Below are 27,303 nucleotides of genomic sequence, written 5' to 3'. Positions count from 1 at the left end.
ACAAGTGGGCGTGGCAAGACAGGACTTCGACCTATGAGAAATTCGACATTTAAATTCAGACGCGAATAATACATAAATAATTATATTCGCGAACCCAAACACGCACATCTAGCGTTTAGTCCGATCGAGTCTAGATAAAACGAGTCAAAGTCCCCAAAAACAGCCGTCGGTGTGACCGAAATTTCCAGAAACGAACGGAATCCGCGTTGAATCTCGACACAGAGCGACTTTAACAGCTTTAGCTTTAGCCTGTTAGCTCGGAGCGTATGTGTGTGTTTATATTATCAACAATAACACACTCCCATCCACATTTACCACATGAATAAGAAGATTATTGATATGCTCGACGACTGACGCGGTTGAAAGGGAAGAAGAAGTGAAGGAAGCTACCGGATCCTCCGGGATGTAACGTTAACGTTAACATTAGTGTTTGTTTAACGTTAGGTGGGTTTTGTTTCTCCTCACATGTGCATGTCATCCCTACCGAACCCGATTCTTGTGTTGTATTTGTTTTCAACCCAACATGCGATAGAATTGAATTGTCTTTGTGCTTTGATATAGAAACACATAAATTGATATAACCGTTAATATATATATATATATATATATATATATATATATATATATATATATATATATATATATATTTATATATATATATATATATATATATATGTAACATGATAAACATGCATGTCGATCACGATAAATAAAGTTGTGCATGATGTCATCTTTTGTTTTTATTGCCAGCATCTTTAAATCCTTGCGTGCGATGTTGTGCATGTGACGTGATGCACGTGACGTCGTTTTGCGTGTTTAACGTGATAAACGCGGCTTTCCCTCTCTGTTTATTGATCTGAAACGTTGATTGACATCTGTTCATACATATTGCACATCATCATGTGACCCAAGCGTCTGTCAGACCGGATTGATTTGAGATATTGGTTAGTAATCAGATGCTGCTTCTCTCAAATCAAACACTCACTCTCTTTGTTAGGTTCTGAACACTTATGAGTGTTTTAACAATAAAGATATATCATCTAGTGGCTTCACACACCTCCAAAAACAAGCTCAGCCTGGCTAGATCCAGTCTGAATCGATAGCTGATGCTGAAGAAATTGGGGTTATTGCAACAAGCCTCTACGTGACCCGGCTAAAGATAAGGGCGCACGCATTTAGGGGCCGATATTCACCTCCCTTTTTGTGTCTTTGTGAAGACAGGAACGCTCAGACGGAAGGAGAGGCCGCGATGGAGAAGACCGAGAAGAGGCCTGGATACTTCGCCAGGTGAGATGATGAAGGATCAGAATAACTCAGGACGCACTTGATGGGAAGTGAGAGCCGAATGCAGACATTAAGAGCTGAAGCCGCTGTTCGTCGATCCGAAAGAGGAACTAATAATGCTGTTTCAGGAACAAGATATTTCAACTAACACAGATTTTGCTGAAATAGCTCGTTTCTGCGACATAAGAAACAAAATCATGCTTTGCAGTTCATAACGATGACATAAAAAACTCAATAATGCAATACTACGTTACAAGTTTGACACTAAAAGTCATAATTATGAGATAAACCATAGTTATGACCTAAGAAAAAGGGAACTTGTGATGGAAAAGTCAGCATTATGAGATACCAAGTCGTAATTATGATGAGTTATGATGAGTTAATTATGATGTGGAAAACTCTTAAGTTTTGGATATAAAAAGTCATAATTATGACATACTGTTGAAGTTGTAAGGGGAAAAGTCCACATTTTGAGATGCTGTACAATAATTCTGACATCATGACTCGGTTGTGAGTCGTAATTGTGACAGAAAGTCAAAATATTGAGATATTTTAGGATTAAGATATTTTATCTTTAGCTGTAGATCATGTTGCTAGTGTGAAAAGTTATAATCATTATCACAAAATAAATACAGTTATGAAATACTTTGTAATAAGTATGACATAAAAAGTCATAATTATGAGATACTAAGTCATAATTATGGCACAAGTTGACAAAGTCGACATTATGAGACAAAAAGTCCAATTATGAGATACTAAGTCATAATTATGATGCAAGATGACAAAGTCGACATTATGAGACAAAAAGTCCAATTATGAGATACTGAGTCATAATTATGACGCAAGTTGACAAAGTCGACATTATGAGACAAAAAGTCCAATTATGAGATACTAAGTCATAATTATGATGCAAGATGACAAAGTCGACATTATGAGACAAAAAGTCCAAATTATGAAATACTGAGTCATAATTATGATGCAAGTTGACAAAGTCGACATTATGAGACAAAAAGTCCAATTATGAGATACTAAGTCATAATTATGATGCAAGATGACAAAGTCGACATTATGAGACAAAAAGTCCAAATTATGAGATACTGAGTCATAATTATGATGCAAGTTGACAAAGTCGACATTATGAGACAAAAATTCCAATCTAAAAAAAAACAAATCAAAATAATAATGCAAGTTGACAAAGTCGACATTATGAGACAAAAAGTCCAAATTATGAGATACTGAGTCATAATTATGATGCAAGTCAAAATGATGAAAAAAAGGCAGAATTTTTATATAAATTGAAATGATGAGAAAAAAAGTCAAAAATTTGATATTCTAACATAAAAAGTTAAGATTATGAGATACTATGTCTTAATTATTTCTTAAGCCAAAATTATGACAAAAATGTATTGAAGAAATTGAGGAAGGAAGTCAAAGTTTTGAAAAAAAGCTAAATTTTGATATAAGAAGTCGTAATTATGACATACAAAGTTGCAATTTTGAGAAAAATGTCAAAACATTTGAGACACTAACGTAAGTTATTATGAGATACTATTTCATAATTACAAAAGTTTTAAATTATGATATAAAGACATTATGGCAAACAAAATTTGAATTATGAGGAAAAGTCAGTTTTGAGATACTAATTCATAATTATGGAAAAAGTTACAAATTATGATATTTAATGTCATTATAATGACATACAAAATTTCTTTTTTTTTTTTTTTTTTGAAAAAATCAGAGTTGAGATGCTTTGTGTCTCTGGTTGTGCCATAGCTATTACTGTCTTAATTATTACAAAAGTCGACATTAAGACATAAAAAACAATACATATAGCAAATACCATACACATGATAACTAAAACCATTAAAATTCATTTTCGGTAATTGAAATAAAATGAAATGTAAATATTAGATGGAAAACTTGAAATATTGCCTTGGCAGCCAACTGGAGTAAGCAAGTTTAAGATGAAGTAGTAAAATTAATAAAACTGAAGTAAAACTATAAAAAAAAAAAATGGAAAAAAAACCTTTATAAAAAGAGGAAGCACATAACCAAATCACTAAAGCTGAAATTATATTAAGCAGAAAAAATAAAAATAAAAAGCTAATTTAAAATTTTACTAATGTATTAGTAAATAAGTAATACAAAACATTTTACTGTTAAAATACGTCAGTTTTTTTTAACATTTCTGTTGTGAGACTGTAGTGTGTGTGTGTGTGTGTGTATATATATATATAATATATATATATATATATATAAGTTCATAAAAATGACAAAAGCACATAGCAAATTACTAAAATGTAAACTAAAATTAAAATAAAACCTAAAAAAAGAAAGCTAATACTAAATATTAATAAATACTGTAATATATAAATAATACAACATTTTACTATTAAAATACTTTTTTTTAATATATATATTAACTGTGGGATGTATTGAGATTGTAGCATAAAGAAATAGTTTAAATACCTTTAAAAAAAAAACAATTAAAAAAGCTGATAAAAATGACAAAAGCACATAACAAAATAACTAAAACTTAAAATTTAAATAAAACTTAAAAAAAAATACAAACTTAAAAGCTAATTCAAAATATTAATAAATACTGTAATAGTATATAAATATATATATATTTTTAAACATTTCACTTTGGAATGTATTATATAAATATTATAATATAAAGAAATGCTTTTAAAAGACAAAGGCACATAAGAAAATTACTAAGATTAAAATAAGACTATTATAATAAAAGCTATATTAATAAATATTAAAATTGTATATAAATAATACAAAACATTTTAATATTAAAATACTTCAGAGTTTTTAACATTTTGTAACGGGATATAATGAGATAAAGAAATATTTTCAAAAACCAAAAGCTAAAAAAAAAGAGATGAGACGTGATTTAAACTAAAATTAAATAAAACTTAAAAAATATAAAATTAAAAGCTAATTCAAAATATTGATAAAACTAGCTATAATATAATACAAAACTTTTTAGTATTATAATCCGTAAGAATTTTTCAGATTTGAGATTTTATGATGTAGCGTGATCTTTGTACAGCAGAAGATCGACATCAGTCTGGTGTCTCTCTCTGGATCACATGCTGTTATGAGCTGTTTCCTGTCATTTGTGATACGGGATGTGAGCTTGGCAGAGGAATGTGTGTGTGTGTGTGTGTGTGTGTGTGTGTGTGTGTGTGTGTGTGTGTGTGTGTGTGTGTGTGACACTGCAGCAGTCTTTCCTGCGGCTTCAGCTTCCACTGAGTCTCCAGTTTGATCGATCGGCTTCCCCTCGCTGTCTTACACCATTAGACAATCCTCTTCTCCGGTTTCCCTCTCGCTCTTTCTCTGTCCATCTGTTACGGGTGAATCTCACTTTACCTTAAGAACATGACATGCCATATTTCTCCTGAAAAAACATAAACAAAATCTGTATTTCATAATATAATGAATTCAGTAAAGAGAGCTTGTGGTTAAATCTGTGCCCTGTTCGGCCATCTTGGCTCAGGCCACTGCAGTTTCTCTGTATCTGATTCACTCAGCAGAGGACAAGTGTCAGGAATCTGTGGGAGACACAGTTGGTGCTGATAATGTTGCATTTGTGTTTTCTGGATCGCAGGCTGAAGAAGAAGCGGCAGCTGAAGCAGAGCCAATCAGAAAAGGCGGATGCTGAGCAGAGCCAATCAGATTTGGAATCCAAGACGCCAGTCATCTGTGAGCCTGCTCCTATTGGTCGATCTCAGGAGAGGACTGACAGATCAGGTGAACATCCAGACAATCTTTTTTTTTTTTTTTTTGAAGGGGGGGAAATTCTAATTTCTAAATTCAACTGTAGTTTTGATTGGGCTACAGAATTAGCCTAATCAAAATAAAACCAGTAGTATCATTATTAAATCACAAAGGTTTAAATTAAATTGCATTTGGGAACACAACCTACGAAAATCTTCCCATATTTGTAATTAGAAGCTCAACAGAAGAGAAGCTAGTGTTACGGATATCCATCGTAATAATAGCTGCATAGTTTAACGTTTTAAGTAGAATAAATTAATAATAAAAAATATTCGTTTATCATAATAATAATAAATATTAGTATATTAGTAATTAAATATTAGTTTTGTAATTTCACTATTTTTCTGATGTGTCCTAACGAGGATGGGAAAATATTTCGATGCATCGCAAATCGAGAAATGATTCAGCCGTTTTCTTCGAATGCGTCGCGATTCTTTCTCGAGTCGATTCTGAGCTTAGTTCTGAGCAGCAGATGGCGCTGCATGCTTTAGAAACCTAAATTAAACCTTACGTTTATTAACATATCTGTTGTTGCTTTCAGTATTACTATAAGGTCACACGAAATGATATTCAGACACAAGTTTAACTTTGAATAAAGCACAATCACCTGGGATTATATATATATATTTATAGTCATATAGTTTGTATGTTGTTGCTCGGAAATAGAAACCGTATCTAAAATAGAAATTTCACGTGTCGCCGTCACGGCTAGTTAGCACAAAACCTCTGATTAGCATGAAAAACGTAACTTTTATCGCGTGTCGCAGCGTCACGTCGCATGTAGTTAGCACACGGTGTTAGATTGTTTTTCTTAAATACTAAATTATTATTATTATTATTATTATAGTTTCTTATTTTCATTTATAATACATTTTAGTATTTTTTTATTTTATTTTAATATAAAACTTAGTTTATTATTTCAATATTTATTTAGTAATATTAATAATATTGAAAAAGTATTACTACTGCTACTATTTTTATTTTTTTTCCTTATTATAATTTTTTTTTAATTTACAGTAGTAATATTTTTTATTTTGTTTTAGCGTTTTTTTGCAGTAGTTTTTTTAATTTATGTTTTCATTTGAATTTTAGTAATTTTGTTATGTGCTTTTGTCGTTTTTATTTATTTATTTTCCATTTTAATTTAAGTCCTTGTAGTATTTCAACTTCAGTTCGTCGCCAAGGCAACATTTTTTAGATTTAAAGTTAAAATTTTCAGCTTTATTTCAGCTATTTCATTTCAACATTTATATAGTTCTATTATTTTATTATTACATTTTTATATATTATTTTTTACCAGAATTTTTTTTCCTATTCATTTTAATTTCCTTGTCAAATAAAATGTCATGAAATATTTAAAACAGATTTTATTTAATCTATATTATTAGGGTTTGATTTGATCCTGAATGTTTATTTTTATTCATTATTGTTAAGTAATATTTTCCCCGCCCATGTGGCCCACGAGCAAATTATGGCATTTTGATGCAAGATTATGAATCCATCACCTGAAGTATATTGGAATATTGATTAGGACAGTAAATAGAGAGGATTTAGATTTCACATGACCGTGTTTGTGACGATTACAGACTTTAAACCGAGCTGTGAGTGTGTTATTTATCGAGTCAAACAGACGGGAGCGGACAGGAAGAGGGTCAAAGGTCACACACTGTTTGTTAAGGAAGTTACAGCGCTGACCCAGGCGAGTAAAATAAAGTCCCGCTGACTGAACATTGACAGGAGAGTGTGAGAAACCATCCAGAACACACTCCATAGTGAATAAGACACTAGTTATGGAGGCTTCAGTTGATGCTGATTGTTCAGTGTTTTTGACGGATGTGATGAATATATCATGCGTGTGTGTTTGGTCATGTATGTTGCTGTGTCTTAGTTTCAGAGAGTGTTGAAAGTCGTCTGTACAGTCGGTGTTGATGGGAACCAGTGCTGTTTTAGTGCTTTTATAAGCTGTTATAATATTCAATAATATGCTGAATCCGCTTTTATTTTTAGGTTTTCAGTTTTTTAATGTTTTTAATGTTGTTGTTTTGTCATTTTTATTTATTTACTTTGTTTTAGTAAGTTTTTTTGCTTTATTTTTTATATATAGATTTTATTTACATTTTTAGTATTAGTAATTTTGTTATATGCAAGTGTCTTATTTTTTAAAAATATTTTTATGTTTTTATGATTTTCATTTAAGTTTTAGAAATTGTATGTACTTTTGCTTTTTTACGTTTTAAATATTTTATGATTTCGTTTTTCATTTTATTTGCAGTTAGTAATTTTATACACATTTGCATTTTTAATTTGTTTGCACTATTTTCATTTGAATGCTTTTTATGTTCTTTTGTCGTTTTTATTTATTTTTTATATAATTTTTATGTTTTCAGTTCATTTTAATTTTAATTTCAGTAATTTTGTTATGTGCATTTGTCATTTATTTATATTTTAGTTTTAATTTTAGTCATTGTAGTGTTTCAGCCTTTCAAATTTTGATTTGTTTAAGTCCCCTCCCCCCAATATTTCTATTTTATTTCTGCTGTATTTTAGCTAGTATTACTTAAATTCAATATTTCAATTTTAGTTTAGAATAAAGAGACTGATATGAACAACCAATTACTACTTAATATATTTTACAGTTTAACAGACTTTAACAGTTTTTGGTTTTGAGTCACATATTTTCACTCCAACTGATTCGGTGAGTGATTGAGTCATTTGACTCATTTGAGTCATTTTGATTCATTCATTCAGTGGAACAGCCTCATTAGAGTCATTATTTTTAAATCAGACCACACCAGTGTTAGTATTAGTATTAGTTATTATTATTAATATTTTCAGTTTATTTCTAGTTTTCTGTTTTCATTTTCATTTCTGTTAAAGTTTTAGGAATTGTGTTGTGTGTATTCATCTTTTTTATTATTATTTTTTATGTGTTTTTATAGTTTTTATAAATTTATATTTAAGTTTTAGTATTATTCATTATTTAAGTACATCACATTAAACTAAATGAAATGAGAATTTTATTTATAAAATAATTTGTAAATAATTGTAAAATATTATTTCTATATTATATTATATATATATTTTTTTTTTTTAAATTGCGTTATAAAATAAAAAAATAAAAAAATTATAAATTATTATTTAACTTACATCCATTTCCTCCGTCATATTACATTTTTTCGGGGTTGGGGGGGTAATAATGGTCATTTTAGATAACATTTCGGATGTATTTAATTATAAACCCCTTTATAATCTATTATAACATTTAACTTTAACTATTTCGTATTTTCTCGAAACCTTCATGGATATCAAGACAGCACCCTGCAATTCTGGCCAAATTAAAACAAACAAAAATATTGATTAGTAAAATGAAAGTATGATTTAATAAAACATGAGAATGATAAGTAATTGTCTCTGATTAAAAACACTTCTTATTTAGTGGTACAGTATTGCGTGATTTGTAGATTTATATTTAATAGTTTATACTTTACATTAACATTTGCAATTAGTTTTTTAAAGGTAAAGTAACATTCTTAAGGACTTTGTGTTTTTTAGGAGCTCTCGTGCTTCTACTTAAAAATAATTAGGAACACCTTCTGATCAATGACAGAAATTATCCTTCGCATTATGAGGCAATATTTGACTCCTTAACCCTCATTCATCTTTCATGTAGCAGCTCTTAATTGGTTGATCATGGACAAGTTTGGGCACACAGGTCTCATATGTGATCTCATTTGTTTTTTTTTTTTAAATAAATGTCATATCACTATCTTTGATAAAATAAAAAGGGTCAATTTATGCAATTTTTTGTTGTTTTCTTTTCATTTATTTACCTCTAAAAGTAACAGATTTTTAATGTAAAATATTCATTTTTTGTTATTTAATATTTATTTTACTTTAGTAAAAAAAGTAAATTTATTTGTGATTTTCTTTGTGTTTTTTTTATTTATTTACCTCTAAAAGTAACAGATTTTTAATGTATAATATTTAATATATATCTTTTACTTAATATAAAAAACAAATTATTTAAAAAACAAATTTTTTAAATTATATTTTATATTAAATTTACATCTAAAATTAACATAACTCTAAAAAAAACAAATCATAATTTAAAATATTACATTTTTTGTTATATTTAATATTTCTTTTATTGTAGTTAAAAAAAAAATTGATTTTTTTTATTTTATATTTATTTACCTCCAAAAGTAACAGATTTCTATGTAAAATAATCTTATTTTTTGTTATATTTAATATTTATTTTACAACAGTAAAAAAATAATAATAATAATAATAAAAAATTAATAAATAAATAAAAAATCATTCCAATAAGTTCAGACAGCCAAAACCTACAAATTTGATGACTTTGGTGGCATCTGCTGACATATGGTGGTATAAAAATATAAAAAGTAATCAATATACACTATTTGACTGTAGTACTCAGTGGCTGTTTATAGGCTGAAATCTATAAACCATTATTGTAATGAACTTAACCTATAAGTTTTAGATTAAAATTGTAGAAAAAAGAACATTAATATCGCCAAAATACTATTAAAATATCTAAATTGAGTGCATTTTTTGTGTGTGTTCAGGCGGCAAACTTAGGAAAAGTAGCCAAGTCTTGTACCGCTCAGATTAAAGAAACTATTAAATAAAATGCTTGAGATATATTACGAGTTGTTAGGTGATTTGCCTTTCAATTGAATCTAGGTCGGAAACAGAACATTAGACGATAGTGATCAACTTCATAAATAATAAAACACACTATCAAAAACAAACAATGTATCTTTCTTGTATAAATTACATATCACAATATCACTTCAAAAGCTGCCGCTCTTACTTCCGTTATGATTAATGACACTCTCTACACTGCACAATGAATGTATCGTTTACATTTTGTTCAGTGTTTTTCTCAGCAAGCAGTAATTGTTCTGTGATTTAGTTTCAGATGACAACAGTACATCATGCAGCCAGATCAAGAGAGAGAGAAGCAGACCTCCGGGAACCGCGGAGTTCACCGTGAGTTCGTCTCGCTGTATAAACGCCGCTCATCTCAGCAGTGAGCTGCTTGTATTTGATGCATGTCTCTGAATGTGTGGATGATCAGGTCGGACCGAAGGACACTCTGAACAGCATCGCTCTGAAGTTCAACATCACGCCGAACAAACTGGTGCAGCTGAACCGTCTCTACTCTCACAGCGTGGTACCTGGACAGGTGAGGCTCTCTCCTGCTGTCTGATCAGTGATTCAGGAACACCTAAAGCCTAACATTTCGTTTGCTGCTCAGAAACTGTTCGTCCCTGATGTGGACCAATCAGAGCGCGGTTCGTCTGAGCATCATCTCACAGCGGCCGAGTCGACAGAGAAGGAGCTGAAGGTGAGACGCTTCAGATGGCCTTTTTTTCTCTTAAATACACAGCCATGAAGCACAGAAACACCTCCGGCATGAAGCACATCCTCAACAATACAAACTGTGTGCATCAGTGCTTTCACGAGTCAAACTTCATGATTACAAATGTTTATTTTGTAAGTAGGTTGAGAGTATACAGTATTTTTGATTTAATACTTTATCATTATTCATCAGATTGCAAAAAATTAATACACTTATCATTAAACAACATTTATAATATACAGCAACCATTGATATAATACTTAAATAAAACTAAAAAGAAATTTTAACTTCTTATAATATTAATATAAAATAATATTTTTAAATTTTATTTTATTTATTTTAAATTTTAACTTTAATTAACTTAAGGAAATATTTCTCAAAATCAAATAATTTTAATTAACATTTTATATAAATTTTATTTTATTTCGGCTACTTGCAAAGGAAATATTTCTCATCTTCACTTAATTTAACTTGATGTTCTAAAAGGTATTATTTAGGTTTTTTTATTTTAAGTTTTAGTTTTAATTTGAGTTTTATTCATTTTGTTCTGTGCCTTTTTTCATTTTTATTTTTCTGTTTTTTTTATTAAAAATTTTAGTTGTACTTTTTCAACTTTAATTGTACATTTTTGCATTTTAAATTACATTTTTTATCATATTTTTTTATATTTTATTTTATTTCAGCTTTATTTCAATTAACCCTAATGAAACTAAAAAAAAAAAAAAATGACAAAAAGAATCACTAAAATATAAAAATCAAAATGAAAATAGAAAATTAAAAACAAATAAATAACTAATAAAATAAAATAATAAAAAATAATAAATAATAAAAAATTTAAAAAATCATAGTATTTCAATGATACTCAGACATTCAGTGATTAAACCATTTTTGACCTAAATTACTTTCTTGAAGTTCCCCTAAGATTTTAAGTTAATATCTCAAAGTTCAATAAATTGTTTAATAAATTCACACAGTTTTTCTGATGTCAGTTAATGTTCACATGACAGGCACAAATAAAATATTTGTTTTATTCTGATTGTTTTTATTTTAAAACCATTTGTTTTCATTTCACACTTTTAGAATTATTAGCTTTTCATCTGATCACAAACCTCCTGCAGTTTCCTCCGAACCCAGAATTTCATAACTGGACACTAACAATCATGTACTACTGGTGGAGCTCTTAAATCTCCAGTGCACTTCATTCTGAGGAGTTAGTGCTGAACTGTGGATTTGTTCTGCTGTATTGTTGACAAATGCAGGGATAAGAAGCGTCATGAATAATGAATGAGTTTCAGATCTCTGATATATCTCCGTCTGACAGGACAGTGAGTCCAGCTGCAGGTCCGGACGGCCCGTGCGCAGAGAGACGTCACCTCTCTCTGAAGACGAGAGTCCGGTCACCGTCAAATTCCTCAAGATGAGCTGCAAGTACTTCACTGATGGCATGGTGAGCCTTACATGATGCTGTTTCACAAACTTCCCCCGCTCAGATTTCTGATTTAGTTTATTTTTTTCTGAAGAGAGACGAACATAAATAGAGATGGAAGCCAAATATTAAGTGTCACAGATGTATCCCCAGCTTAAAATAAAAAATTACACTTCTATAATGTACTTAAAGTGCTCTATTTTTGTACTTGATATACTAAGAATGATTCTTTAGTGCTTCTTAAGATAAACTTAAGTGTACTCAACTGTGGGACACCATGAATATGAACTAAAATGAGCTTTTTAACATACTGTGTCTGTGTTTAAAAAAATGTATTTAATTACCGCGTGTAGTACACTTGAACCCATCTGTCATACACTCAAGTGTACTACAAGTGGTGACTAAATATTTTTTTTAAATACAGAGACAGTGTGTTAAAAGCTCATTTTAGTTCATATTCATGGTGTCCCAAAATAGCACAGTTGAGTACACTTAAGTTTATCTTAAGTACTTTTGTATATTAAGTACAAAAATAGTGCACGAAAATAGAGCACTTTAAGTACATTATAGAACTGTGCTTTTTTTTTTTAACCTGAGTATTCCACTATTTTGTCGAGGGCGATCAAAATGGCAATTTTCACCTGAGATTCAGAGCCAAATTACAAGGCGGTAAAAAATTAATTTAGAAAGATGGAAGCATCATTGTTATTTTTACACAGATATTTGTAGCTCTATTAGTCAAATATGTTGACTTTAGCAATCTTTGTTGCATTATACGCCAATGGTGACCATTCAAAAATGAAGAAAAAGCACTTTTTAAGTTTTTTGCCCAAAGTTTGCATGCCTGTAACTCATGAAGATGTCTTAATATCCTTTTAGATGATGGTTCTTAACAAGCATTTCTTTTAAGGCCCTGGTATGGTTCAGAGATATGGGGATTTCAGTGTTGCTCAATGAGTAAATTATACACATTTTCAGTGGTCAGAAACCAAATGTGAGTCACTTGGCACGCAGATGATAGTTTTTGTATTTTAAAGAGGAAGGTCTGAAGAACAAATAATGTTGAAAATAGAAACGTATCTTGTTTCCTTCTATCAAAACAATCGCCTAGAAAACACCCGTCTGAGTGCAAAAACGTTCTTTCTTCAAAGTTTGCATGCCTGTAACTCAAGAAGTATTAAAGATATTGCAATATCCATTTAGATTTTGGTTCTTAACGAACTTTTTGTTTGTCATCTTTATTTTGAAGGCCCTATATGGTTTATTTCATGAGATATGGGCATCTCAATGCGGCTCCATGGGCAAATTTTGCTGCACAAATTGTGTATTTCAATGGTCGAAAAACCAAACCTAGTCACTTTTCATACAGCTGATAATCCTAGCTATTTAAATGATTTAAAAATAACAATAATAATAACAAAAAAAAGAATAAAAATTAAAATTTTTTTTTTTTTTTTTTTTAAAGAAAACCGTCATACCTGAACCGAATACAGTGTTGCTGAAAGTTACTTTTAAAAGAAGTGCATTAGAATATTGCATTACTCCATAAAAAAGTAACTAATTGCATTACATAGTTACTTTTATGGAAAGCAGTGCATTGCGTTACTTTTTTTGTTACTTTTTGTCACTTGGGCTGGACTTGCTTATTTATTTTTAATAACAAAAAACCCAAAAGTTGTATTTTTGGCAACTGTAAAGGCCCTTTCACACCAAAAGTGAAATTAATGTGCCTCAGCCAGTAGTGAATAAATGCAACTTGTGTTACTTATTTGAAAAAAAGTAGCTAAGATGTTTTCTTGTGAATTTAAAAGTAATGCATTACTTTACTAGTTACTTGAAAAAGTAATCTGATTACACAACTTGCGTTACTTGTAATGCGACACTGATAGGATACAGTGAAAAACACTGCTCCTACATCCTCTGACCAGTGGATTTTAACAGCACTAGTTAAAAACTAAGCTCAGAATCGATTCAGGAGAGAATCGCGATGAATCCAGAAAACCTCAGAATCGATGCAGGATAATTACTCGATTCGCGATGCAACGATTTATTGTCCCAGGCCAAATTTTTACTCATTATAGCGATTTCCACGATGCAGAAAAGACGCATCTCAGCTTTAATTGAGGTATCTGGGATCTCTGCAGGGAGTTGTGGGAGGAGTGATGATTATAACACCCAACAACATCATGTTTGACCCGCACAAATCTGACCCGCTGGTGATCGAGAACGGCTGTGAGGAGTACGGTCTCATCTGTCCCATGGAGGAGGTGCTGTCTGTGGCCCTGTATGATGACGTGTCCCGTATGAAGCTCAAGGACGCGCTGCCGTCGTAAGCAACAGACTCCTCTGTGTTTATGTGTTTTGTTGTGGTCTTAGAAAACCCCCTCTGTGTTGGTTATGGGTTTTTTTTAAACATTTTATTTAAATGATTATGTGCTTGTGTTTACCACTAGAAACAAGCTGCAGGTTTTGTTTGGGGACGGCAACAAAATTTTGTTTTAGCTCCATTAAGATTTGATTATATACCAGTAGGACTCTTATTATGTAATCTATGAGCAGCCGGGTCCTGTTTTTTTATTTTTTTTTTATTTATGGGTCCACGGTTAAAATTAAATTAATTTAGTGTTTAATATTTTAATATGCTGAATGACCAATAACAATCCAGTTGTTTTGTATTGTTTGTTAAAATGAAATGTATTTATTTACTTTTTTTTTTATTTTATTTTCATTTAATTTATTTTTAACTAATTTATTTAACTTTTTTATTTCCTCTCTTTTTTAAAATTGTATGTATTTTATTTCTTCTATTTTATTTATTTAAATTTAACTTAATTATTTTTGATATCATTTAATTTATTCTAACTTATTTATTTTATTCTAACTTATTTATTTTATTCTAACTCATTTATTTTGTTTATTACATATATTAATTTATTGAAATGTAATTTAACTAATTTATTTTGATTTAACTTATTTTATTTTTATTTTGTCACTTTATTTAATTTATGTGAATGTAATTTTATTTATTTTCTGTATTTATTTTATTTTTTAAAAATGCATTATTTATTTATTTATTTAACTTTTTTTTCCTACTTTACCTTATGTATTAATTAATTAAATTATTTATTTATTTTTACTTTAACCACACATTTACAGAAAAGGCTTAATGACAAAATGAGCTATTTAAATGTTATGTGTAAGTTCATATTTTATAAATAGTGTGATAGTAGCATATTTCAAGCATTTATTCACCATGCTGCAATTTTCCCCTGTAGACTACAATTGTCAATACATTTTTGTTCATTCTCACAAACTGAAGGATGAATCAAAATTATTGATGCAAATCACCTTTTTAATTATTTTTTTACTCATTCCATTTTGGTTCAGCTTTGACTCCAAAAATCACATTTATCTTAAGTTTTGTCATATTTCTGTTTTGTTCAGTTGAGTCTTGAGTTTGTTCATTTGGGATGTTTTGTTTGTTTTTCTCTTTAATTTCACCATCTCCACCCTCATGATGATGATGATGGCCGCTGTTGTCGGCGGTAGTGATGAACCCCGGGATCTCTGTCCATTATACAGGCCAGGCGAGTGGGAGGAGCTTCCCTCCGAGCGAGATCTGAACCCCTTTAGTCGTTACGAAGCTCTCGGTGCGCCCAACCGGCCAATCGTGTTAGACGATATCGAAACGGCTGTCTCTGAGATATCAAGTTGCCAGATCGCTGACAAATCGCCGTCGGACGAAGGTTTCACCGAACTAGACCTGCTGCAGAGCGAGTCTAACACCACCTGCTCCGGCCAGGAGGGGGCGCCACTACAGGAGCAAAGAAAGACGCCAACGGACCAATCCGTGACGTCTTATCGCACCGAGGAAGACGAGGACGAAGGCCTTCACAACCGATCCACAGATGACAACGCAGAGCTGCTACAGTCTCAACCCACGGCACTGGTGCATGATTGGAAGGAAGCTACCACAGAAGTGAACGAAGAAACCAAAACAAGGGGCGAAACGTTAGTAAATGGAGTCTCTGCAATCGAGATGACCGCAAGCGACCAAAAAGCAAAGGCGACCCTAGAGGACTCTGGGAAATGTAGTAGTTCGCCTGGACCAAATGTTGAGGATAATAAGGGACCAAACTCAGACGCACAGCTTTCTGAAGCGGAGCTGCACAGACGGGCCAATGAGGCCGAGATGAAGTCATGGCTGCTAAAAAGAATGCAGAGACCAATCGAAGGTGAGTCTGTGTGATTGACAGGACTGACCGGCCAATCACAGCGAAGGACTGTTTTCAAGCATGCAGTTTCTAACATTAGTGAGCTGCCTGCTGTCTACATAGACGACATCCCACCTGAAGTAAGTGACAGTTTTAGTTTAGTACGGTTTGTATTCAGTTATAGTATTTATTAATATTTTTGTTTTTTTATTGTATTTGTTTTTATTAGTGCTGTCAATGATTAATCGTGATTAATCACATCCAAAATAAAAGTTTTAATATGTTTGTGTGTGTTGTGTATATTTATTATGTATATATAAATACACACACACAGTGTATATATCTTGAAAATATTCTTATTTTTTTATTATATATAAATACATTTAATAGATAAATTTATTTTTCTTAAATATATTCAATCATGTGTTTGTTTTTATATATACATAATATACACACATATTATGTAAAGAAAAACTTATTTTGGATATGATTAAGTGTGTGACAGCACTAGTTTTTATTTATTTAAGTTGAATTTTAATAATTTTAAAGTGTGCTTTTATCTTTTTTTATTATTATTTTTTTAAATTCATTTTGTAAATGGTTTTAATTTGTTTTAAGTTTCAATTAGTAATTTAAAGTAATTTTAACTTGCAACAGTTAGCTGCCATTATAACGGAATCCAAAATTATATTAAATAAGGTTTCATTTTTTTTTTTTATTTAGCTTTAATTTATATATCTTTTAATTTTAGTTCTTCAGCTTAAGCTTATTTTAATTCAGTTAGTTGCCAGCAACATTTCCATTATTTTTTTTTTTCAGGTTTTCAAGTTTTTCACTTAATGTTTATATTTTATTTTATTTTTAGATTTATTATTTAAAATTTGTTGATGTGTTGAAAACGTCTGATTTCCTAAAATGCTCTCTTTGTAGGCAGTGCACTAGGTTTTGGAGCAGAGGTCTCGTGTTCGCGCTCGTATGTTTAACAGATGAGGGTTTATCAGGCCTCTCAGCAGAAGCTGATAGTGACATTGGAAAAACAAACAGAGGCTGAACACTTGCGTAATTTCCCATATGGCCCTGCGGCAGAGTCAACATGATGCTTCTGTCCCTTGTGCACTTAATGTGTCTCCTAAATAGTGCAGAACGGGGGGTTTTTTGGCAATTTTTTTTTCTAGATCATCACAACTAATGAGGCCAGGAGACTGGATGTTCAGAGCTGGTATCTGATCTGATTTACAGATATGCTGCTGTCCAACGAAGAAAAGAGCAAAGCTCCGCCCATGTTCCTCTGCTTTAAGGTGGGGAAGCCAATGAGGAAGTCCTTTGCCGCTGGTCGGACATCTAGCCCCGCCTACTCGTACACTGGCAGGGGGCGGCAACCAGAATATTGGTTTGCTGTGCCTCAAGAGAGGTATGAATGGGTTCCTACCAGGGATGTTCATTTTGGTTATTTCTCCTAACTGGTTGTTAACCGATTATAAACTGTTAAACGACGAGATTATTTTAAATTAGTGCTGTCAAATGATTAATCGCGATTAATCGCATCCAAAATAAAAGTTTTTGTTTACATTATATATGTTTGTGTATATTTGTGTGTATATTGTGTATATTTATTATGCATATATAAATACACACACATACATTATATATTTTTTAAATATTAACATTTATATATTCATATTCTTATATTTTATATTATATATAAATACATTTAATATATAAACATTTATATATATATATATATATATATATATATATATATCATATATATATACACACACACATATATATATATATATATATGATGTAAACTATTTTTTTTTTATTTTATATATATATATACAGTACAGGTCAAAAGTTTGGAAACATTACTATTTTTAAATGTTTTGAAAAAGAAGTTTCTTCTGCTCATCAAGCCTGCATTTATATGATCAAAAATACAGAAAAAAAGTAATATTGTGATATATTATTACAATTTAAAACAATTTTTTTAAAAATGTATTATACTTTAAATTATCATTTATTTCTGTGATGCAAAGCTGAATTTTTAGGATCATTATCACATGATCCTTTAGAAATCATTCTAATATGATGATTCATTATCAAAGTTGGAAACAGTTCTGCTGCTTAATATTTTTTTCAGATCATGTGATACTTTTTTAGGATACTTTGATGAATAAAAAGTAAAAAAAAAAAAAAAAAAGAAAGAAGCTATGTTTTTAAAATATAAATATTTTGTAATAACAATATACACTACTGGTCAGTAGTTTGGGGTCAGTAATGTTTTTTTCTTTCTTTTTAAATAAAATCAATACTTTTATTCAGCAAGGATGTGTTAAATTGATAAAAAAAGTGATAAAGAAAATATATTATTAGATTATATATTATTAGAATTTTTTTTTCTTTTTTGAATAAATGCAGTTCTTTTTTAACCTTTTATTCATCAAATATATTAGACAGCAGAACTGTTTTCCAACACTCATAATAAATCAGAATATTAGAATGATTTCTAAATGATCATGTGATAGACTGGATGTTACATGTGACACTGAAGGCTGGAGTAATGATGCTGAAAATTCAGCTTTGCATCACAGGAATAAATTATTTTTTTAAAGTATATTCAAATAGAAAACTATTATTTTAAGTTGTAATAATATTTCACAATATTACTCTTTTTTTTCTGTATTTTTGATCAAATAAATGCAGGCTTGATGAGCAGAAGAGACTTCTTTCAAAAACATTAAAAATAGTAATGTTTCCAAACTTTTGACATATAATAAATATATATATACATAAATAAATCTATTTTTATTTTATATTAGATTAAACAAATCAACAGAAAGCATACTAAATTAAAACATAAATTTAAATAAATTATAAAGGATAAGTGTATGTGGCGCGATAAAAATGCCGAAAATAGTTTTTAAGGGATTAATTTTACATGTGCAAAAACAGCAAACAACAGAACATGAGGATTTATTTGGTCACACCACATCATGCATTTGCAGTGCTTCTGCGAGCGAGGAAAAACATCATAAAGCTAGGCTATATATAATGAATAAATAGGCCTATACAAGATTTTTACTTAATAAATTAACAAAATGAAAGAAAAAAATGTTAATTTTTGTGCTGCGTGCAAGGAAACCAAGAAAGCGGCATCCTATTTTTCTTTATTTTACAAAAGCACAAAGATTTTACTTTTATTGTTAATGTACACAAATAAATGCAAACCATTTTCAGGTTTTGAATAGAAGTAGTAGTTGTTTCCACTATAAGAAGGAAAAAATTCAAGCGTTGCTAACATGACAATGCAGCCTGTTCATTATCAAAATAAAATACAGTCAGCCAAACATATGGAAAAAACGCACTGCTGCTCAGTTTAAATAATCTGTGCTATTAAGTGTTATTACCGTACCACCGTGATGTTATTCCAAACACAATTTGTTTTACTTGGTTATTGGAACATGAGTGAAGTACAAAACAAGGTTTACATAATAAATAACATTTCGGCACTCAAATACATTGTGAATACATCGTTGCAAATTGTCATTTATATAGTCTGGCTTTTTATATTCTTCATTCTTGTTATTTTCTGAATACTGTTAAATTGAAAGGATTTGGTGTGGAGTGTCGGGAACTAAAATAGCCTAGCCTAACTATGTTTATAGTGTTTATAATGTTTGTAAACATTTTGCATCGGCTTGAGGTCCATTTATGAATGTAATAATAAAATGCGATGTTTTTTTTTCTCTCAAAATCACAGTTTTAATTCATACACGTCGTGTATTTTATCCATGCAGTAGTGCTGTCAAAAACAAATTCGAATTTCGAATATTCGTCGGATTTAAAATAAAAATCCACATTCGAATGCAAAAACTTTCTCAACTTTTAAAAAAACATGTTGTTTATGTCAAAACTGAAACCAAGAACGCATATTTATCACATTTTCTACAGGGACATCTTTCACCGTAGCTCCCGCGTCTCGCACAAGAGAGCTGCATGTTTAGAAAGCCATAAGTTCAACTTTTAAAAAACATGTCTCAAGACTTTATGCTGGTTTTTCCCATTCCACTGCATCTCATGTTTTTAAATGTAAAAGATACTTTTTGTGATTGGTTTTCAGTCCTTTGTATTAAACTATGCCGTTTATTATTGTAATTGTTAAAGCAACTTAATTAACTATATATTGTTTATAAATATTAATTTAAAGATTATGCACTTTTTTCAAAGATAGTTGTGTTAAGTACAAAATTAGAATTTATTTTTTCAGCCGTTTTGACAGCCCTACCATGCAGCAGCCGGTTTAAAATATTTTGATAAATTACTGAAAAAACAAACAAAAAAAACAATTAAATAGCTTTTTAAATCGTTTTACTGATTGTATTAATCGGTTAAAGTTCTTACTGTCAGTTAACCGTTTAAAATGAGCACCTACAATATAATATGCAATTTAATGTACACCAACCAAACCTTCCTGCTGTTTCTTCAAAGAGTGGACCACCTGTACTCGTTCTTCATCCAGTGGTCTCCAGACACTTATGGGAAAGACGCTCAGGAGCAGGGCTTCGTGGTCGTGGAGAAAGACGAGCTCACCATGATCGATAACTTCTTCAGTGACCCGATTCCTCGCAGCTGGGAGGTGAGGATCATGCGACTCTTGTGAGAAGCACCCAAAAGAATAAGATAAATATGAAAGCTTGGTTTGTTTTTTGTCATCAGATCATCACGATTAATGAGGCCAAGAGACGCCAGAGCTTCAGCTTCGAGGACGAGGAACCTCTAGATCTTCTTCCTGTGCTGATGGACCCCAGCGCTCTTCTGGAAGACACGCACATTGAGAAGGTCTGCATTTTTTGCTACTTTAAAGGGATAGTTCACATAAAAAACATTACATTATCCAATTACCATTGATTTTTAGCTATAATAATTAACACTCAAATTAAAACATGTAAATTGCACTTCTAAATTCACTTCTAAATTATGCAATTTTTTATTTGTTGCTCAAATATAATAATTTACACAGCGGCTGTCATAACTTTTTCAAAAAAGATTTATTTAAACATACGTTAAATGATTAAGACATCACTAACAGGTAAAGTAAAATATAATCAGTATGTAGTCTAATACTTCTCAAAATGCTCTTCTCTAGACTTCAGATAACGAATTGTAGACACGGATGACTTGCCTGATGTAAATGAAATGCTACGTTACATTTTGTCTACAAGCGAAATGTTTAAATGATGTGTTTCCGGGGTCGAAACACTGATTGAGCGATTACATGAGGGGTGAGATGTTCATTCATGTTTATTTTGTGTTAAAAGTAGTAGTAAAGGTAAAGGGACGATTGCGCTTGCGCTCCGCACTGATGATAGAACTGAGACGGCTATACAGCGATCTGTCACGCAGCATCAAAACATCATTTATTGTCTGATTTTCGTGGGAAAAATGCGACCTGAACCGAAAAACCCGTACCAAAAATGTCCGGTGTTAATACGTGTACCATCACACCCCTAATAAATGGTGATCATTGTGATTTGTATGACGCTTTCTTCTGCAGTTGTCCACTCGTTTGCCGGCCCGTGTTCAGGGCTATCCGTGGCGCCTGGTCTACAGTACGGTGGTACACGGAACCAGCCTGAAAACCCTGTATAGGAACCTGATGGAGCTGGACTGCCCTGTGCTGATGGTCATCAAAGACATGGACAACCAGGTGCATGCACTACTGTGACCGCTGTTGGTACTGTGACCGACTGATGAAACTGGTGTTCCCATGTTAAAAAACTCATCATTTTCTCCTGCAGATTTTTGGGGCGTTTTCCACTCACCCTTTCCGACTGAGTGAGCACTATTATGGGACAGGAGAGACCTTCCTCTACAGCTTCTGCCCAGAGATCAAGGTGTGTTTCTGACCTACATGGACTTTAGGGGACAGAATTGTTTACAAACGCCTTAGCAACCACAAATTAATGCCTTATCAACCACTCAGACGTCTTAGCAAGTGCTTGACAATGTCCTGGCAACCAATCAGAACACCACCCAAAATACCTACTGCCTTCTAACACATTAGAAACCACATAGCAAAGCCTTGGCAACCACTCAGAACATCTTTGGAACTGCTTGGCAACGTCTGAGCAACCAATCAGAACACAGCTGCCTAGCAACAGCTTAGAAACCACCTTAGCAACTGCCTAGCAACACTCTAGAAACCACTTAGAGAACATTGCCAACCACACAGTCTTAACAACCACTCAATGTCAGCGACTGCTGCCAATGTCCTGTCAACCAATCAGAACACCTTTTCAACCATCAGGCAACCACCTAGAACACCTTAGCAACTGACTAGGAACACCTTAGAAACCACTTAGAGAAAATTGGCAACCAAGCAGTCTTTACAACCACTCAGAATATGTCAGCAACTGCTGCCAATGTCCTGTCAACCAATCAGAACACCTTTGCAACTGCCAGGCAACAACCTAGAACACCTTAGCAACTGCCTAGCAACACCTTAGAAACTACTTAGAGAACATTGGCAACCACACAGTCTTTACAACCACTCAGAATATGTCAGCGACTGCTGCCAATGTCCTGTCAACCAATCAGAACACCTTTTCAACCATCAGGCAACCACCTAGAACACCTTAGCAACTGCCTAGCAACACCTTAGAAAAACCACTTAGAGAACATTGGCAAACACACAGTCTTAACAACCACTCAGAAAATGTCAGCAACTGCTGCCAATGTCCTGTCAACCAATCAGAACACCTTTTCAACCATCAGGCAACCACCTAGAACACCATAGCAACTGCCTAGCTACACCTTAGAAACCACTTAGAGAACATTGGCAAACACACAGTCTTAACAACCACTCAGAATATGTCAGCAACTGCTGCCAATGTCCTGTCAACCAATCAGAACCCCACACCTTTTCAACCATCAGGCAACCACCTAGAACACCTTAGCAACTGCCTAGCAACACCTTAGAAACCACTTAGAGAAACATTGGCAACCACACAGTCTTAACAACCACTCAGAATGTGTCAGCAACTGTTTGCCAATGTCCTGTCAACCAATCAGAATACCGTTGCAACCATCAGGCAACCACCTAGAACACCTTAGCAACTGCCTAGCAACACCTTAGAAAACCACTTAGAGAACATTGGCAACCACACAGTCTTAACAACCACTCAGAATGTGTCAGCAACTGTTGCCAATGTCCTGTCAACCAATCAGAACACTGTTGCAACCATCAGGCAACCACCTAGAACACCTAGCAACTGCCTAGCATACACCTTAGAAACCACTTAGAGAACATTGGCAACCACACAGTCTTAACAACCACTCAGAATATGTCAACAACTGTTGCCAATGTCCTGTCAAACCAATCAGAACACCGTTGCAACCGTCAGGCAACCACCTAGAACACCTTAGCAACTGCCTAGCAACACCTTAGAAACCACTTAGAGAACATTGGCAACCACACAGTCTTAACAACCACTCAAAATGTGTCAGCGACTGCTGCCAATGTCCTGTCAACCAATCAGAACACCTTTTCAACCGTCAGGCAACCACCTAGAACACCTTAGCAACTGCCTAGCAACACCTTAGAAACCACTTAGAGAACATTGGCAACCACACAGTCTTAACAACCACTCAGAATGTGTCAGCAACTGTTGCCAATGTCCTGTCAACCAATCAGAACACCATTGCAACCATCAGGCAACAACCTAGAACACCTTAGCAACTGCCTAGCAACACCTTAGAAACCACTTAGAGAACATTGGCAACCACACAGTTCTTAACAACCACTCAGAATGTGTCAACAACTGTTGCCAATGTCCTGTCAACCAATCAGAACACCTTTTCAACCATCAGGCAACCACCTAGAACACCTTAGCAACTGCCTAGCAACACCTTAGAAACTACTTAGAGAACATTGGCAACCACACAGTCTTTACAACCACTCAGAATATGTCAGCAACTGCTGCCAATGTCCTGTCAACCAATCAGAACACCTTTGCAACAGACAGACAGCCACCCAGAATATCCTGGTAACAACCTATAAATTACTTAGAGGACCATAGGAACCGTTAAGTAATGCCCTAGCAACCATTTAGAAAATGTTAGCAACTGTGTAGTAACCAGTAACCCACCAGAGCATGAATCTCGACTCAATCAAAAGGTCCCTAGCAAAAAATATCAACACACTGATCTAAAATCTACTTTGTTGAGCCACAATTGATCGCGACCTGTATGAATAGCTTCATAGAGATCTATTGTTTTGATTCAAGAACGTCATTGTGGTGTACATTTGCATCGCTTAATCGCGCTCAATGTGATAGGACCTTAAATTATTTCCAACTTTAAATGTCTGATCAGATTAAGTATTCAAACAGCATGAGGCCTCAATACTTTAAAGTGACAGCTGTAGTTTGTCTTGATGTTTGTCTTTAGTTAATTCAATTTACCTTTATTTGTATAGCGTCTTTGACGTTACACATCATCACAGAAAATCAATGTGTCGTTTATGACGCTCCATGTCTTCAGGTTTACCGCTGGATGGGTGAAAACTCATACTTTGTGAAAGGAAACACGGATTCCCTTCAGATCGGCGGAGGAGGGTGAGTTCAGGAACATGATGATGTGAGCTGGGTAGTAACTGATTACATGTAATCTGGATTACGTAATCAGATTCCAAAAATTAAGTTCTTGTAATTAGATTAAATTAAATCTTAAAATACTCGTAATAAGAAGGTTAAATTGCACGTTAAACATTTTCCTCCCATAGATAATCATCATAAATAAAACACGTAATGTAGCTTAATGGACAAAGTCAATGATATAAAAGAGCTGTAGACAGTTTATTCTATATGCAAAAACGCTTAACGTCAAACTTTGCACGTTGCGTTTATTCTGGGCTCCTGCTTGCCTGTACATATTAGTTAATGTATATTTTAATAATGAAGAGGAGCATATTGACCACTGATTTACAAAAATCATTTCAGGTTTAAGAAGTGTTTCAACATTGCATCAACTACTAATGAACACATTCATTTTTATTTGAATTATCACTCAGTTGGTTATTTTTAACTATGTATTACTGTCTTTGGAAGGCTTTTGTCTTTCAAATACATTAAAATGCATTTCTTATTATTAGGAATTCCCAAACTAATATATTTGCTTAAAGTACCCCTGAGATTTTAAAACAAATAATTTAATAATTAAGTATCAACATTTGAATGTTAATGGTTCATTAACATTGGTTAACGGTCACATGACATGGAGGTAAACAGATAAAATGTTTCTTTTTGTGTGTGTGTGTGTTTTATTTTGATTGATGTTATTTTAAAATTATTAATTTTAAAATTATGATTTAATTAATTATAAGCTTTCCATTAAACTCACAAACAAGGGTAAATAAGTTTGTAACAGTAGGTTTTGTATAGTATTTTCTTTACTCTTTACTTCAAAAACTGTCTAAAAAGGCTAATATATTATGTATTTGAGGTCTGAGGTGAAGAGTGCAAACATTTTGCGTTTTACGTCAGCATTGCCGTCTAATCAGACAATATTGACTTAATTGCATTTTTTATATTATGGGATTTTGAATAAATATATTCTGTATTGATTTTTGTAAAATGTTGCAACAAGATGTTAAAAAACTTTTTTGTGTGTGTGTGAAAAATAACAGTTTTGAACATACAAGGTAATAAAAAATATTTAAAAAATAAATACCTTAAAGTAACTACAAATGAGCATGTAAAGCAAATATCTTTAAAGAAATTCCACGTGGAGCATGCAATGTCCTCTCCCTTACCTGTTTGCATCCCTGAATTTGGAATCAGTAACGGATTGCAATTTGTAAATAATCTACCCAGCTCTGTGCCATACATGCATCTTTCACTGCTGCGTGTTTAACGCTCAACTGTGCGTCTTCCAGGGGTCACCTGGGCCTGTGGCTGGATGCTGACCTTTACCACGGCACCACGTCCAAATGCTCCACCTTCAACAACCTGCCACTATCCTCCAAACAGGACTTCACCATCCAAAACCTGGAAGTGTGGTCCTTCGAATGAAAGCAAACGTCCACACGCTAACATACCCACGCCACGCTCACGGCATGATGACTTGATGTCTACTTGACGCTTTATCCCGAAATGTACAAGGCTGTTCGTGTGAATCTGACCGACATGGTTTTACTTGGTTTCTCCGGGTCTGAGCACGGAGAGAGAAGTTTGTGGCAGCAATGCCGCCCACAGCTATCCCAGCATGCAATATGTTCTCCTGCTGAAATATAACCAATATATAAACACACATACATGTATGTGAATGGCAAGGACTGTGTATGATATTCGGGAAGCGATTCAAAGCCGAAGACGTATTCGGTGGCCAAATCTTTCGCTTTGAGGCAAGTCTCTCAAAACGTAATTTTTGTTTACATCGTGGTGTTTAGTTGGTGTATTTTCACATTCATATTTTCACAATGCCACTATGTCCACAAATTGGTTTTGTTGACCAAAGCATTTTATTTGGCTTGTTCTCCAGTTCTTATTTTTCGTTTTTTTCTTTTTTTATCTGAGTATATATATAAATATTGGAGGTGACATATAGTCATATTCCTACGTGATGATTGTTTTGCTGTTTTGTGATGTTTTAGGGACCTTTTCTAGTTCGTTCGAAAGGGAAGCACTTGAAATTATGCCAGTATTACTCGTGAACACTATGGTAATCGCACGCCTGATTTCATTAACCGAGTCAAGTTTCTAGCAAATCAGGTTCACCACTTCACTGTGGGTTTGTGTATGCAATCACTGACTGATGTCACTTCCTGTTATGCGGTAGCACGATTATTACGTGATTAATTGTGAACAGATGCACCCATTTCACTACTAGACGGCATCTGTGGGCATTTACTAACCGCATTCATGGTCCATTAGTGAAAAAAAAAAAAAAGTTTACAATTGTTTCAAACTGTCTCTGATTTCAAACACTGTCCAGTTGTGTATGGTATCCAGTGAATGTCATATTTATTGTGTATTTCTGTGTTTGAACGTGAACCAAATAAATGCAATAAATGAAGAGGTCAATGACTCGAGTTTCATTGATTGAATATATATTTAATGTAAATATTTTAATACTTATCACTTCACATTAAGAACTCATACAAACAATTATGAACCTTTGTTAGAAATACAATTGTGTTTATT

At 32.6% G+C, this 27,303-nt stretch overlaps 1 protein-coding gene across 4 annotated transcripts; it reads left to right on the top strand.

The window, feature by feature from the left end:
- LOC109065785 (nuclear receptor coactivator 7-like) lies at positions 1-27,175 on the top strand. 4 transcript variants are annotated; one of them, XM_042746139.1, is made up of 16 exons: positions 1-444; positions 1,218-1,287; positions 4,904-5,046; positions 10,016-10,086; positions 10,175-10,282; positions 10,355-10,444; positions 11,781-11,906; positions 14,030-14,214; positions 15,435-16,120; positions 17,339-17,510; positions 20,591-20,738; positions 20,819-20,941; positions 21,657-21,809; positions 21,901-21,996; positions 24,644-24,717; positions 26,037-27,175. In XM_042746139.1, the coding sequence occupies exons 2-16, from the start codon at positions 1,250-1,252 to the stop codon at positions 26,170-26,172; spliced, it is 2,349 nt and encodes a 782-aa protein (XP_042602073.1). In that variant the 5' UTR covers positions 1-444; positions 1,218-1,249; the 3' UTR covers positions 26,173-27,175. The 4 variants fall into 4 exon arrangements, with proteins under 4 accessions (XP_042602073.1, XP_042602074.1, XP_042602071.1 ...); XM_042746140.1 differs by having other exon boundaries at positions 10,010-10,086; positions 15,468-16,120; XM_042746137.1 differs by having other exon boundaries at positions 10,010-10,086.
- The last annotated feature ends 128 nt before the right edge of the window (positions 27,176-27,303 follow it).

The sequence above is a fragment of the Cyprinus carpio genome, chromosome B20 (assembly GCF_018340385.1).
Source record: "Cyprinus carpio isolate SPL01 chromosome B20, ASM1834038v1, whole genome shotgun sequence".
Lineage (NCBI taxonomy): Eukaryota > Metazoa > Chordata > Actinopteri > Cypriniformes > Cyprinidae > Cyprinus > Cyprinus carpio.
Note: the sequence above shows the minus strand (reverse complement) of the source record. Positions and strands in the feature narration are given on the sequence as shown.